The sequence below is a fragment of the Brassica napus genome, chromosome C3 (assembly GCF_020379485.1).
Source record: "Brassica napus cultivar Da-Ae chromosome C3, Da-Ae, whole genome shotgun sequence".
In the NCBI taxonomy this organism is placed as follows: domain Eukaryota; kingdom Viridiplantae; phylum Streptophyta; class Magnoliopsida; order Brassicales; family Brassicaceae; genus Brassica; species Brassica napus.
The window spans coordinates 65,988,707-65,999,169 of NC_063446.1; the positions used below are offsets into that span (position 1 = coordinate 65,988,707).

General features: G+C 36.7%; 2 protein-coding genes across 6 annotated transcripts; one reads left to right on the top strand and one right to left on the bottom strand.

The window, feature by feature from the left end:
• On the top strand, positions 1 to 2,977 carry LOC106452262 (protein ACCELERATED CELL DEATH 6-like). 2 transcript variants are annotated; one of them, XM_013894334.3, is made up of 4 exons: positions 1 to 129; positions 458 to 1,359; positions 1,447 to 1,988; positions 2,133 to 2,977. In XM_013894334.3, the coding sequence occupies exons 2-4, from the start codon at positions 465 to 467 to the stop codon at positions 2,775 to 2,777; spliced, it is 2,082 nt and encodes a 693-aa protein (XP_013749788.1). In that variant the 5' UTR covers positions 1 to 129; positions 458 to 464; the 3' UTR covers positions 2,778 to 2,977. The 2 variants fall into 2 exon arrangements, with proteins under 2 accessions (XP_013749788.1, XP_013749789.1); XM_013894335.3 differs by having other exon boundaries at positions 2,157 to 2,977.
• A 510-nt stretch (positions 2,978 to 3,487) lies between these two features.
• On the bottom strand, positions 3,488 to 9,819 carry LOC106452264 (oxysterol-binding protein-related protein 2A). 4 transcript variants are annotated; one of them, XM_048751439.1, is made up of 11 exons: positions 9,037 to 9,819; positions 6,159 to 6,524; positions 5,900 to 5,996; positions 5,393 to 5,736; positions 5,167 to 5,322; positions 4,918 to 5,085; positions 4,690 to 4,830; positions 4,388 to 4,618; positions 4,169 to 4,282; positions 3,883 to 4,084; positions 3,488 to 3,756 (listed from the first exon to the last, which is right to left on the bottom strand). In XM_048751439.1, exons 1-10 carry the CDS (start codon positions 9,487 to 9,489, stop codon positions 3,911 to 3,913), a joined length of 2,244 nt encoding a protein of 747 aa, XP_048607396.1. In that variant the 5' UTR covers positions 9,490 to 9,819; the 3' UTR covers positions 3,488 to 3,756; positions 3,883 to 3,910. The 4 variants fall into 4 exon arrangements, with proteins under 4 accessions (XP_048607396.1, XP_048607394.1, XP_013749794.2 ...); XM_048751437.1 differs by having other exon boundaries at positions 6,159 to 6,521; positions 9,067 to 9,813; XM_013894340.3 differs by having other exon boundaries at positions 3,488 to 4,084; positions 6,159 to 6,521; positions 9,067 to 9,814.
• Positions 9,820 to 10,463: the final 644 nt, after the last annotated feature.

Sequence of the window (10,463 nt, forward strand, 5' to 3'; positions counted from 1 at the left end):
GATGAGGGACACATTTTCCACGGGACACATTTTTCACATTTCTGCTTTTTTTACTTTATAAATAATGAAGATTTCATGCTGGATCGATCAAGGGAGGAATTTTCTTGTCCAGGCCAAGAATTATTAAAGGTTTCTTGGTTTTTTCCATTTTTTTTTTATTTAGGTGGAAGTGTATTTTTTTCATATTAAATGTTCATGTCCCAGGCGGAGAAATGATTTGTATATTGCGTTTATAATTTAAAAACCAACATTTAGACTACACAGGTTCAGTTTGATTCCGAAATATTTTAATAGGTTGTCGATTAATTTACTACGTTTACTCGCAAAATATTATAGGGTAACCTGCCATATGTAGAACGGGTCTCAACGTTCTTGAACAGCTTCTACTCGTAACTATGTTTTTTTTAACATTACTAGTAACTATGTTTCACTAGATATATTTTGTTTTTCTTCTTAGGTTTGAGATGGGCAGTTCTGAAGAAGCAGTTCTAGATAGGGTGGAGGCTCAGAGGTCAGTGGTTGTCTCTCATGGTCAATGGAAACGGAGTTACTTCTCCATGAACCTGATAAAGCGCGGGCTACGTTCATTAGGTCTCCTTCAAACCGGAGAAGCAGAAACCGAACCCGTGCCAGATTACCTTACCAACCTTGAGATTTCAGATGTTTTCAACCTCCCTGGTGAATCTATGCAGATAGATCCGGAGATCTTTACTGCAGTTTGCGCAGGGAATAAAAACTCTCTTGAAGAGTTAAAAAGAAGCGGTAAGCCAATGGCATGTCTCAAAAGCGATCAAGTAGGTTCTGTTCTTCACCTCGCTGCTGCATGCAATCATCTTGAACTAGTGAAGATCATAGCCTCTGAATGCCCGTGTCTTCTTCTGAAGCTAGACTCGAGGAACCAGCTTCCGCTTCACGTGGCGGCTCATGCTGGTCATTCGACTGTTGTTGAAGCTCTTGTTGCGACAGTGGGATATATCTCAGCTGGGCTGTCTGATGAAGACGGCAGGGAGAGACTAAACCTATATGTCGTGAAGAATAAAGATGGAGATACTCCTCTGCATTTAGCCTTAAAAGGGCGCCATATGAGCTCAGCTAATTATCTTGTAAGTGCAAACCAACAGGCTTCGTTTCTTGCAAATAAAGATGGAATATCTCCCTTGTATTTGGCGGTTGAAACAGAAGACCTACCCCTCGTGAAAGCGATGTTAGAAACTAGAAAGGGAGATGCATTTGGACGGAGATATGCTGATATAGATTCACTCGAAGAAGAACTTGGAGGGAGATATATTCTTGACATAGATTCACACTTGGAAGGAAGAAAATATCTTCTACACGCGGCTTTGAGGGCTAAGAGTCTAGGTTTTCTTTTGGCCTTTCAACACATTAGCAGTTGCATTTTGTTTTTATATGCGCTAGTAATTCATATGTTCCGACTTGTTTGAGCAGATACCCTTAAATTTTTGCTAAAAGAATATCCAAGTCTTGTTAATATGCAAGATGAAGAAGGAAGGACATGTCTTTGGCTTGCAGCGTCCATGGGATACTATGAAGGAGTAAGCATCTTGCTAGACCGATGGACAAAGGGTGTTTATGTATGTAATGGTGATGGATCCTTCCCGATCCACATTGCTGTAGAGAAACGTCACATGAGAGTTGTTTTCTTGCTTCTAAAACGTTATCCAGATTCAAAACACCTGCTAAACAAACAAGGTCAAAACATTGTTCACATTGCAACAAAGAGTGGGATAGGTGCACTTTTTCTTTTTAGTTATCTCTGGTTAACTGGTTGGATCAATACTCTTGTGGAGACGCAAGATAAGGATGGGAACTCACCTCTGCACGAAGCTACCATACACTGGCGCCCTCGTACGCTATTTGTCCTTTTACTAATGACTAAGATAAAATGGCTATACGTACAGAACAATGATGGTCTCACAGCTCTGGATATCGCCGAGAAAAATATGAAACGCAACTACATTTTCATGGAGGTATCTCTGATTTCCCGCGTTCTTTTTCAAAAATCTAGAGGTTATGGGCCGGAAATCCCGCTTTTCGGGTGAGGCTCAAACCATTTGAACCCACATTAACTATATAGCTTTCAATTTTTCACGTATCTTGTTGACCACTTATAGGCATTGCTCTTGTTTGGATTACAGAGGGTGACACTGATGGTTTTACTATACTTTTATGCACCCATATCAAGAAAATCATGGTGGATAAAGGTAACCAAACCATCAGAGCCACTAGAGGGCGAAAAAACCAACAACTACGTCGGCACTCTCCTAGTGGTTGCAGCTCTTGTGGCAACCGTAACGTTTACTGCAGGTTTTACTATACCAGGGGGCTTTAACGGCTCTGGTGAAAAACTGGGCATGGCAGCTCTAGAAAATAAACCTAAGCTCGCCTATTTTATGATATTTAACATCATGGCAATGCAAAGCTCCATTGTAACCATAGCTATTTTAATATGGGGGCAGTTAGGCGACCAATCGTTGGTTCCTATGGCCTTTACTTGGGCATTGCGGTCACTGTTTTTCGCTCTCCTCTGCATGGTGCTGGCATTCTACTGGGGTGTTATGGTTACGTTTGTGCATGTTAAAGGGGTTGTTATCTTCCTCAACGTTACGTATGCGATCTTCCTTTTTCTAATGCTATTCAACCTTGGCCCTCACGTTTTCCTACAAACACCTGGAATCCCTGCTTTCTTAGGTAGCTGCTTCTTGATGTTTGTAATGCTTGTGAATGAAGACAGTTTCCCCACTCCTGTGAAGACCTAACTGGAAAAGCAAGAGATTCTGTAAAAAGAATATCTTTTTTAATGTATGTCCTTGTTTGTGTGGTTTGATTCACTCTCTCGTCTTCCTTACTTTACTTGTGTTTGTGAGTACCCGTACTTAAATAAAGTAAGCGTGTTTACTTTACTTGTGTGGTTTATTTTGTTTTTATTTAAATCTGGGAACCAATTTGTCGGGAATTATCTTAACATTTTACCCCAAAAAAAATTTGTCGGGAATTCATATACGTGTTATTAAGTTATCTTCTTCATAGCAAAGTTGTTGACGAAGAAGTCTCAAACTCTCTCAAACTTCCAGCGATTAATTATTGCAGTTAACTCGATTTTTGTTCATTAACTACACATGTATAATGATTCAGTTGACCTTTAAAATTTGACGTTAGAGAATTCTTAAATTAAATCCTAAGCACATCCTACAGGCTAGAGTAAGCAACTAAACCTACCAAAAAAAAGGGTATAGATACGAACCCTCACCTCCCAAACTAACTACTCAATGCTCCTCTCCCAAGTCCCAACACACACACAAGAGCCAGGAAAAAAAAGAAGCTTATAGCAACATGGTTTCAAGGAATTGCACCCAAAAAAAAAACCATGGCTTCAAAGTACATCACCACCTCCTCGTATAAAATTATTTTAAACTACAACATTAAATAAGTCATGCTCTAAGTGGTACACGATTTGAGGGAAAGAGTGTTTGCCTGGATTTATTTTTATTCCTCACATATTTTTAATTAAAATACATATGGATCACAATGAACTTGTCCCAAATGTTATAACCAACCTACATTAATCGTAACTATTTAACGAGAGAGGTACAGAACGAAAGATACAGAGATAAAGAAGAGGAGGAGAAAAGACTTTACAGAGACACTCTACCAAAAGTATGTTTCCATGTCGAGAGACGTTTCTTTTATGTAAAACAACTCCAGTGTCGTCCTGATGTAAATCTTCTCTTAAGAAGACTTCAATGCAAGAAACGAAATAATTAATCAAGAAGATTATGTTCCTGTTTCGGATTCTCTACTAAAAGAATACAAGGGACAGATTGTGCTAGCTGGTTACAAGATCTTGTAGGGTGGGTATATTACCTGGAAATGAAACTTAGAACGGGTTATTTTAAGCAGAATCAGCTAGCTGCTCTTCTGTGAACTCACCGAAGATGTCGGGACAATCATCCCAAGTCCTGTGTCCTCGTGCTTCCCAGTAAACTCCTGTGTACTTGAAGGTTTCACTTTCTACTTGTTTATCGAACCATCTCGGTCTCCACCCGCTTTCCTGAAGTTGCCGTGACTGCCAAGAAAAAAAAGAACCTAGAGATCTTAAAACATGACTTCACTATTAGTTCATTGACCAGTGCAATTTAAGGTGACGTACCATTCTTTGTCTTCTTTCTAACCGTTGTTTCTCTAAGTTTGCCTTCTCATATTCACCATTCTCTAGATGCCGTTGATCTGGCCTGAGCCTAGAGTCCGTGGGAGGAAGCATCTCCTAAATACATTATCAAGATTAGATATACCATGTCTAGACCAAACATGAGTCCATATACAAGATTAAATATGAGTCCATATACAAGATTAGTTCATTTCAACATACCTCCAAACCAGGTGTTAGCTCGTTCATGGTAATGGCAAATGAGGTTAAGTTGTATCTAGTTACATTAGGCGGTGGTTTGGTCCTTCTCCATAGTAACGAGGCATTTGATGCGGGATCACTGACTTTCGTCTTGCTGACTCCTTCACCAGCAACATAGTAAAGGCTATCATCCCATTTACCAAACACCGTTGCAGCTTTCTTGGCAGACACGTCTTCTACATAACCATTTACCTATACAATGTATATATGACCATGTGTTTATTTCAAGTATTACATATACAGAGCATATCGCTGTGACTCACCTGATGAGGATTCCTCTCAAGTATGGATTGCTCCTTAAACTTGAGAGTACAAGAATATTGGCGGTTCCCACGGATTTGCATCACACCATGATGATCACAGTAGAGTTTACCTAGTATGATATTGTATATAGTTGATGTTACCTAAGAACGAAGATAAGTATAAAGTTACTTCATAGCAAAACCAAAATCCACAAAAATGACTTTGAGGGTTTATAGCTTTATATATACCTTGCTCCATTGAAATACTTCTCCATCATCAAACTCCAGAGTCAAAACTCCTACAGGTTCAACTTGAATAGATCTCCCCCAAAACTTTGACTTGAGGTTAGTGTCACCCCAGAACTTCCACCCTTTACCTTCACAGTGGCAGGCGATAACTGTTGGGTGGTGGCTGACCTATTACAAAAGAATCATACCCCCATTGTCTTGAGAAAGAATCTGACATTTATGTTCATCACAATGAGTTGAAATAAATACCTTTTCAGAGAAGAAACGTATCCCCTTTTCAGGAAAGTCAGCTTCATAGGTTTCTCCAAGCAAAGGGTTGAATGGCTTACAGTGACGGCCTTCAGTGGAAGCATATCCAGAGACAGCAAAAGCCGCAACGTTTAAGGCTCTTAAGAGACCGTTCCCCTAATAATCCAACAGGCAAAAAGTCAGTTTAAGATATAAGAGTATGTAGTGTAGCAATATTAGTACTTACAGATTTTCCATGTTCATATGCTCGGTCCAGAAGATAAGAGTACTCTAAGTCTTCAAAGCACTTTTGAAGGGATGATGTTGGTTCATTGAAATACACAGGGAGGCAAACTCGGGTGAGATCTTTTCCAACGTTGTCTTTGATCATAGACCAAAGACTGACACCTTTCTCTTTTTCAGCTGGATTAGGAAGTTTTGTTCTTCTCTTTATATCAGTGTATCCATTGGATCCAGAACCAACATTAGGTTCATTAAAGTACCCCTTTGTGTCATGGAAGGAAGGCTCATCTTCCTCGGACACATACTCAAACTCTTGTTTATCATCAGATGAAGCAGTTGTGCTGCATTCTAGAAACCAAATAATGTCAAGCAAACATACAAAGGAAGCCTATGCCTTAAACAACATGAAGTGAAGGCATTTACTTCATATGCTTGCATAACTAGAACTCAAAGCAAAGCAAAGCAAAAGTGGAGCAGAGAAGGAAGAAGGATCAAGCATTAGACTATGTACCACTATATTTTCCACGTCCTAGGCTTGAAAATCCATGCTTAGTTAATTGGTAGCCATTGTCATCGTTCCCTGATGTTTCAGCTTCAAGATTAGCTGTCTGTACAAAAGAAAACACTCATCATTCACTTGCCAACACGATACATTTCACACCACATAACATATTCAAGACATGGATAAAGACAACTAGGAAGCACTATGAGATCAAATAAACACACATGACACAAGAAAAAGGATGACAGAGACAACAAACTAAGTTTACCTCTAGCTGTCTCAATGCATCAAACAAATTGGTCCGTTCTTCATGTAGAAGTTTGATTTGTTCATGCATTTCAGAAAACTCTGAGAGCATGATCTGCTCGCACTCTTTTACAAGATTATCGTTTATTCCCTCTTCGTGCAACCGTTTCTTTAGTCTCTCGGTTGTTATGGACAAATCCTTTGGTGAGGTGAAGGAGAAATCACCATTAAGTGACCGGAGAGGGAAAATGCATTTTGTAGATGCTAAAGCTTGTAACCAAGCTGCTCTATCACTTATAGAATCAGTCCTCAGATGAAGAGTCTTAGTAGCTGTGAATATATAGAACTTTCTATCTTCAGACTTGCTTTCTCTGAAAGAAGAAATCTGCTGGAGATAAACATAGAAAGATAGACATCTAATTACAACATCAAGTAAACATAATTAAAAATGGTTGAGACCACAAATTTAAAACAAAGAGGAAATCATTTTTTCCTATCTAAAGCAGGTAAGGAACCCTACAGATTCAAAAGAATATGCTGAACTTAGAAAAAAGTTTGAAGTTGCAGATTTGGAACTAGGAACAAATCAAGCTGGGCCCATGAAGATATTACTTTAGGCACGTTAGATCTATACAGGTTGAGAAAGACAAAAGTTTATTATAAACAAAAACAAAAGAAAATAAAAATCCTAGCTTTGGAGTTTGGAGTATTTTGATTAAGCAAAAAAGAAAAAAGAAAAAAGAAAAAAGAAAAAAAAACATATGTTTGTAAATAATGTTGAAAACAGGCCATCTTTCACATTGTCAAGCAACAAGCATGTCAAAACAGGTATTATTATAATTGGCAAGACCCCACCCTCCATTATCTCCAACCGACTGAGTTTAAACCAAACATCTTCGTATATTATAAAGATTAAAACCGAAGTTTCGATCTTGATTCATCTAAAATTTTTTAAAAAATAAATTTAATAGACATAGTACATTTAATCTCTAATATTATCATTTAAATTTTAGGCATATCAGAAATTTTTATTAGACTATCAATAATTAGATTTAAACAATAGATGATCCATTGGATTTATAGATAGTATAAATTAAATAGATATAATTTAATTTGTTTTTGTTGTAATACTATACATCCATATGTTAATTATTTAAATATTTGTCGATGTTAACTTTTAAAATAATAAAGTTTTTTTTAAACTAACAAAAATTATATTATCTAACAATGATTAATCTTTACTACCACCTTAAACCAATGAAAAAAAATTTTAAACTATATAGTTTATTTTAAAAATTAGACAAAAACTAAATGTTTAATTATTTACTCGATAATATAAATTTATAAAGCGAAAAGTTTAATTTTTTAAAAACTTTCTAAATTTGTGAAATGTTACAATATCTTTGAATATGACAATAAAACAATATTTTACTAATCTTTATATATATAGTTACGATTTTAATAATGATACAATAATCCAAAAATATATATAGCAGAATATACAAATACACGTGAAAATTTGAAACAATCTATTCAATGAAAAAATATACCGTACACTTATTATATTTTAAAAATTGAAAAACACATATATATTATAATATATACTCCCTCTGTTTTATATTGTAATTAGTTTTAGCAAAAAATGTTTGTTTTACAATATAAGTAGTTTTTATATTTCAATGCATATTTTCTCTTTATTGGATATTGTGTAACCAATCAAATAATGCTAGCTTTTTTATAATAGATTGAGTTTATTAGTTAAATAATATTTTTTACAAAAGCAACAATTTTTTAATATTAGTGTTTTTAACTAAAACTACTTACAATATGGAACCGAAGGAGTACTAATTTAGAATTGAAAACGCACTATTTATAGAAAAATAAATGAAAACAAAAATCTGTGCAGTTGCGCGGATCGAGATCTAGTGTCTAAAATTAAATCTAAAGGGGAAAATATCTAAAATTGAACAAATAGCAGAATAATACATATAAGCCCATCGCACTGAAATGATCTATAGTTAAGCCTTCTTAGTCAAGGACAATTTTAAAGTAAAAGATGGCAGTATCGTTGCCAACAAAACAAATCAAATCAAACCACATGCAAGGCAAAGAAACCAAAGAACAAATTGTGAAAAGTGTCCAAAATTCAATAGACTTGTTTTAGTTATGCAAATGATAAAAAGTCCATAGTTCTAGTGAATACAATTGACATATATGATCTTTGGCTTTTTCCCCAAAAGAAAAAAAAAAGGCAAAATAACTAATGAGAATCCAAAACTGTATTGACGGATGGCAAATGGGTTAATTTTGAAACCAATAGGGAAAAGAAGTTACAATGTGACCACTGAACAAAACACATACAAACACTAATAAGAAACGGATTTGAAAGGAAGAAAAAAAACAATGTGACCACTGAACAAAACCCTAAAGATACAATACCAGATTGTAGCAACCAACAAAAGTGTTTAAATTTTTGAAAACCAAACAAGCACCTGCTGATGTGACCCACTTGAGATTAACAGCATGTTAAAAGCTAGCAAAAATTAAGACCAAAGAGATTAACAGTAATGCAGAAGCAAAATCAGAAGTATTAAAAAGGTAAAAGACATATAATAAAGACACCAGTCAAGATGAAGATGTACTGATGAAAGATCATAGGACGATTGTAAGAAGAAGAAAAATCACAAATTAGGGTTTCTCATTTCATCGAAGAACACAATGAACAATTCTATTAACCTCTGGTTATTTCCTTTAACTATGAGTGATGAAAAGGCCTCTCCTTTCCCCAGAAATCACAGTCTGATATTGATATAAACAAACACTTTATTGAACCTAATAAAGAACATAAATGAAATAATAAATCACAGTGCACAACAAATAAAATAATAAATCACCAAAACCTTTTGAAAATCAAGAATCAAATCAAGAACCTTGAGATGAACAATGCCGACGGTGTTCTGCTGTTTCCGGCGACCACTGCAACTATCCATCCTCGAGAGACGACCGGCGGAGACATCTCCGATGAGCCTCACATCTTCCGAAGGAGAGAGAAGATTCAGATTCTCCGGTCGCCGGATCTTGGAGTAAGACAAGATTCCGTTGCGGAGGAGGAACCATCTAGATCTCCATCCTTTGCCGAAGTTGGTCCACTTGTGTAAGATCCCAGCCACCGACTCCGATCCAACCGATGTCACTTTCCTCCGGTCCGATCCACCGGATAACGACGTCGCCGGTAGACTCCTCGACCTAGTCAAATTCGTCACCGGCTCCACCGGTGGCCTGTTATTATCATCAATCCCATGTGGACTCTCCAGAGTGATGCAGCAGAGAGGATGCAGCTCCTTCACCCGCATTGTTTTTCTCTCTCTCTCTCGATCACTCCGAAAGGTTTAAAGCTTTTAATCTCCGATCACAAACTCCGACGCACATTCATCGTCTAGATCGAGCATGCAGATTTGAAGAAGAAGAAGACGACGAAGAATAAAGAACCTGAAGCTCTGAAACTGAGATTTCTCAGACAAGAGAATCAGAGAGAGAGAAAGGTTGTTGCTTTAATGTGAGACTGCGTAAGCTTCAAAGCAATTATAAAGGCTTTATGTAGAGCATATATATATATAGGTCTGTGTATATATCATTTGTGTATGCATGTTTATGTATATATATGATGATGATGAATCAGAGAAAGAGGTTGGGAGCGAAGTTGGACAATTTAAGACAATGGCTTTAGATTGTAATTTCGAAATGTTGTGGAGGGTATAAAGGTAAAATAAAGTTTGGATTAGATTTTAGATCCGCTTACAAAAGGTTCACAACATTAGTTCGACTTTAAGCAGTCAAGCACACTGTCAGTTACAGACAATTTGGTTTAAGTTAATTTACATTTTTATCGTATTTTAAACAGTATATTACCAACCTAGGTTAATCAGATCCACTGATTTTTTAGAATTTGAAAACAAAAATAAGTATCATCGAGGACGAACATGAGTATCTTATGGCCATCACTACGAAAAAACATTGGCATTCCGACGACAAATATCGTCGGTTTGTCCTCGGAATAACGGTATCCCGAGGACATACCGACGAGAATGGTCGTCGGAAAGTAAAATTTCCTCGGAATTTTCTCGGAAAATTCCGAGGGAATACCGAGAATAAAAAATTCCGAGGACATTCCGAAAAAACATTTCCTAGGACTTTTCGTCGGTATCTCCTCGGATATTTCCGATGGAACGGTCCTCGGAAAAATTCCGAGAGAAAAGAGGTATCGGAATATTCCGACGAACTTTGGCCGTCGGAATATTCCGAGAAACTTTTGCCGTCGGCATATTCT

Excerpts from the sequence above, each read along its gene's own strand:
- LOC106452262 (XM_013894334.3), top strand. The coding sequence starts at position 465 with ATGGGCAGTTCTGAAGAAGCAGTTCTAGATAGGGTGGAGGCTCAGAGG. Across the intron at positions 1,360-1,446 it reads TTTGAGGGCTAAGAGTCTAG|ATACCCTTAAATTTTTGCTA; the intron begins GTTTTCTTTTGG and ends TTGTTTGAGCAG. Across the intron at positions 1,989-2,132 it reads GCAACTACATTTTCATGGAG|GCATTGCTCTTGTTTGGATT; the intron begins GTATCTCTGATT and ends GACCACTTATAG.
- LOC106452264 (XM_048751439.1), bottom strand. The coding sequence starts at position 9,489 with ATGCGGGTGAAGGAGCTGCATCCTCTCTGCTGCATCACTCTGGAGAGT. Across the intron at positions 4,619-4,689 it reads TTGAGAGGAATCCTCATCAG|GTAAATGGTTATGTAGAAGA; the intron begins GTGAGTCACAGC and ends TACATTGTATAG. Across the intron at positions 4,283-4,387 it reads AGCTAACACCTGGTTTGGAG|GAGATGCTTCCTCCCACGGA; the intron begins GTATGTTGAAAT and ends TAATGTATTTAG.